Source organism: Cottoperca gobio, unplaced genomic scaffold, assembly GCF_900634415.1.
Source record: "Cottoperca gobio unplaced genomic scaffold, fCotGob3.1 fCotGob3_361arrow_ctg1, whole genome shotgun sequence".
Taxonomy (NCBI): domain Eukaryota; kingdom Metazoa; phylum Chordata; class Actinopteri; order Perciformes; family Bovichtidae; genus Cottoperca; species Cottoperca gobio.
Genome location: NW_021166959.1, coordinates 1 through 2,500, shown reverse-complemented (window position 1 = coordinate 2,500; position 2,500 = coordinate 1). Strand labels below are relative to the sequence as shown.

General features: G+C 36.9%; 1 protein-coding gene across 1 annotated transcript in view; it reads right to left on the bottom strand.

The window, feature by feature from the left end:
• The window catches only part of nup35 (nucleoporin 35), a 4,442-nt gene extending 3,446 nt beyond the window's left edge, over positions 1–996 (bottom strand). Inside the window, exons 1-3 of the mRNA XM_029427713.1 lie at positions 683–996; positions 176–343; positions 1–84 (exon numbers count right to left, since the gene is read on the bottom strand). The exon at positions 1–84 is cut by the window's left edge and continues 47 nt beyond it. Coding sequence (XP_029283573.1) covers positions 1–84; positions 176–343; positions 683–695 — 265 coding nt within the window. The 5' untranslated portion in view covers positions 696–996. The remainder of the gene's footprint in view (positions 85–175; positions 344–682) is intronic.
• Positions 997–2,500: the final 1,504 nt, after the last annotated feature.

Sequence of the window (2,500 nt, the reverse complement as noted above, 5' to 3'; positions counted from 1 at the left end):
GGATGCTGCGAACAGGCGGGGCCCCACTTTTATCTTTGGGGGTGGGGACAACAGGTTGCGGGGCTGAGCCTCCTCCGCATCCTCCTTAGAGTGCAGGAGAGGACACACACAATAAATCTACAGAGTAAACAACAATCAGCCGATCTGCGGAAGGGAGGGGGGGCTTCTTGCTGACCTCGGGGGGTACTTGGGCTGTCAAGAATGGACGTGCCCAGGCTGAAAGGCCGGGGCTGGGGGGTGGCTGGAGCCGGCAGGTCGCCCATCAGGAAGCCGGGCAGAAACTGAGCTCCAGGGGTCGGCTTGGGAGAGGTGGGAGAGCCCAGGGTCATCGGTTCGGTTCCCACTGAGAGACGGGGACAGTCAAACAGTGTCAGAATGTGCAATATCATCCCAGCACTAACAAGTACAAGATTTACCTTTGAGCTGCATAAAGTAGAAACACTAGGATCAGTCCAGTAAATGTAATCATAGCACAGTAACATACACATAACATGCTCTTATTAGTTTGCTGTCAGTCTTCGTGAACATGAGTAATACTTCCCGCTGATTTACCTTTAATAAAGTTTTACGTTTTATAGAAGCAGAAATACACGAGCTAACAGGCTGTCAGAGCAAGAAGAGTAATGATATACAAATAGATAACATTATAACAACAGATCAAGACTTTTTAAAACCTCTTTACCTTGTAACTCCATCTCTGCTCAGATACTCGCCGCGATTTTCAAAAGTAGGAAGTGACGCCGAGCGAAAAGGATGGCCGGCTAGCTAACGCGGCTAGCAAAGCTAACTGCTTAGCCACTATAACTTACTGCTGTTGAAACGTCTGCTTGAGTGAAACTAAACGCTAACTTGTAGCATCCGATAAGTTAAAGTGAAGTGGTTTAAAATATCGGATATACCCGTTTGTTTCTGGAGCTCCGAGCTGCTGCTGGAGCGAGCTGACAAGAGACTGAAAGCACTGCAGCTAACTGACTTCCGGCGCATTTAGACAGCGTCACTGTGAAGATGCGTTCAAGGGAGTTCATTTATTGTTCAATCGGGGGAAAAATCTTATTTTATGTAATTTGTAATAAAATAAAAACATGTCGGTGAGCAATTTAAACTCCATATTAATAAGGAAGAAATCATCAAAGTTTAATCAACTTATATGTATTCTGATACATTTGATTCATATATTTAAAAACCGAACAGTGAAGGTTAAAAATGATCCCTGGACTCTATGTTCAATGTTCAATGTTCTATGTTCAATGTTCAATGTTCAATGTTCTATGTTCTATGTTCAATGTTCAATGTTCTATGTTCAATGTTCAATGTTCAATGTTCTATGTTCAATGTTCAATGTTCTATGTTCAATGTTCAATGTTCAATGTTCTAATGTTCAATGTTCAATGTTCAATGTTCTATGTTCAATGTTCAATGTTCTATGTTCAATGTTCAATGTTCTATGTTCAATGTTTCAATGTTCTATGTTCAATGTTCAATGTTCAATGTTCTAATGTTCTATGTTCAATGTTCTATGTTCAAGTCTATGTTCAATGTTCTATGTTCAATGTTCTATGTTCAATGTTCTATGTTCTATGTTCAATGTTCTATGTTCTAATGTTCTAATGTTCTATGTTCAATGTTCTATGTTTCTATGCTCAATGTTCTAATGTTCTATGTTCAATGTTCAATGTTCTATGCTTCAATGTTCTAATGTTCTAATGTTCTAATGTTCAATGTTCTATGTTCAATGTTCAATGTTCTATGTTCTATGTTCAATGTTCAATGTTCAATGTTCTATGTTCTATGTTCAATGTTCTATGTTCCATGTTCTAATGTTCTAATGTTCAATGTTCTATGTTCAATGTTCAATGTTCTAATGTTCAATGTTCTATGTTCAATGTTCAATGTTCATATGTTCTATGTCAATGTTCTATGTTCTATGTTCAATGTTCAATGTTCTATGTTCTAATGTTCTATGTTCTAATGTTCAATGTTCTATGTTCTATGTTCAATGTTCTATGTTCAATGTTCAATGTTCAATTTTCTATGTTCAATTTTCAATGTTCGATGTTCTATGTTCATGTTCTATGTTCATGTTCAATCAATTGTTCAATGTTCTATGTTCTATGTTCAATGTCTATGTTCATGTCTATGTTCAATGTTCTATGTTTCAAATGTTTCAATGGTTCATGTTCTATGGTTCAATGTTCATGTTCTAGTCAATGTCTAGTTCTATGTCAAATGTTCAATGTTCTATGTTCTATGTTCTATGTCTATGTTCTATGTTGAAAGGGGCTCTCTTCTTAACTCGACTTTATCTAAAATTCTATATGTCTGTCTTTATACTTTTGTGGCATCAATCAAATTTCTTACAATGTTCTATGTTCTATGTCAATGTTCTATGTTTCTATGTTCAATGTTCTTGTTCATGTTCAAATGTTCTAGTTCTATGTTCATGTTCTATGTTCAATGTTCTATGTTCAATGTTCTATGTTAATTGTTTGTTGAGAGGAGA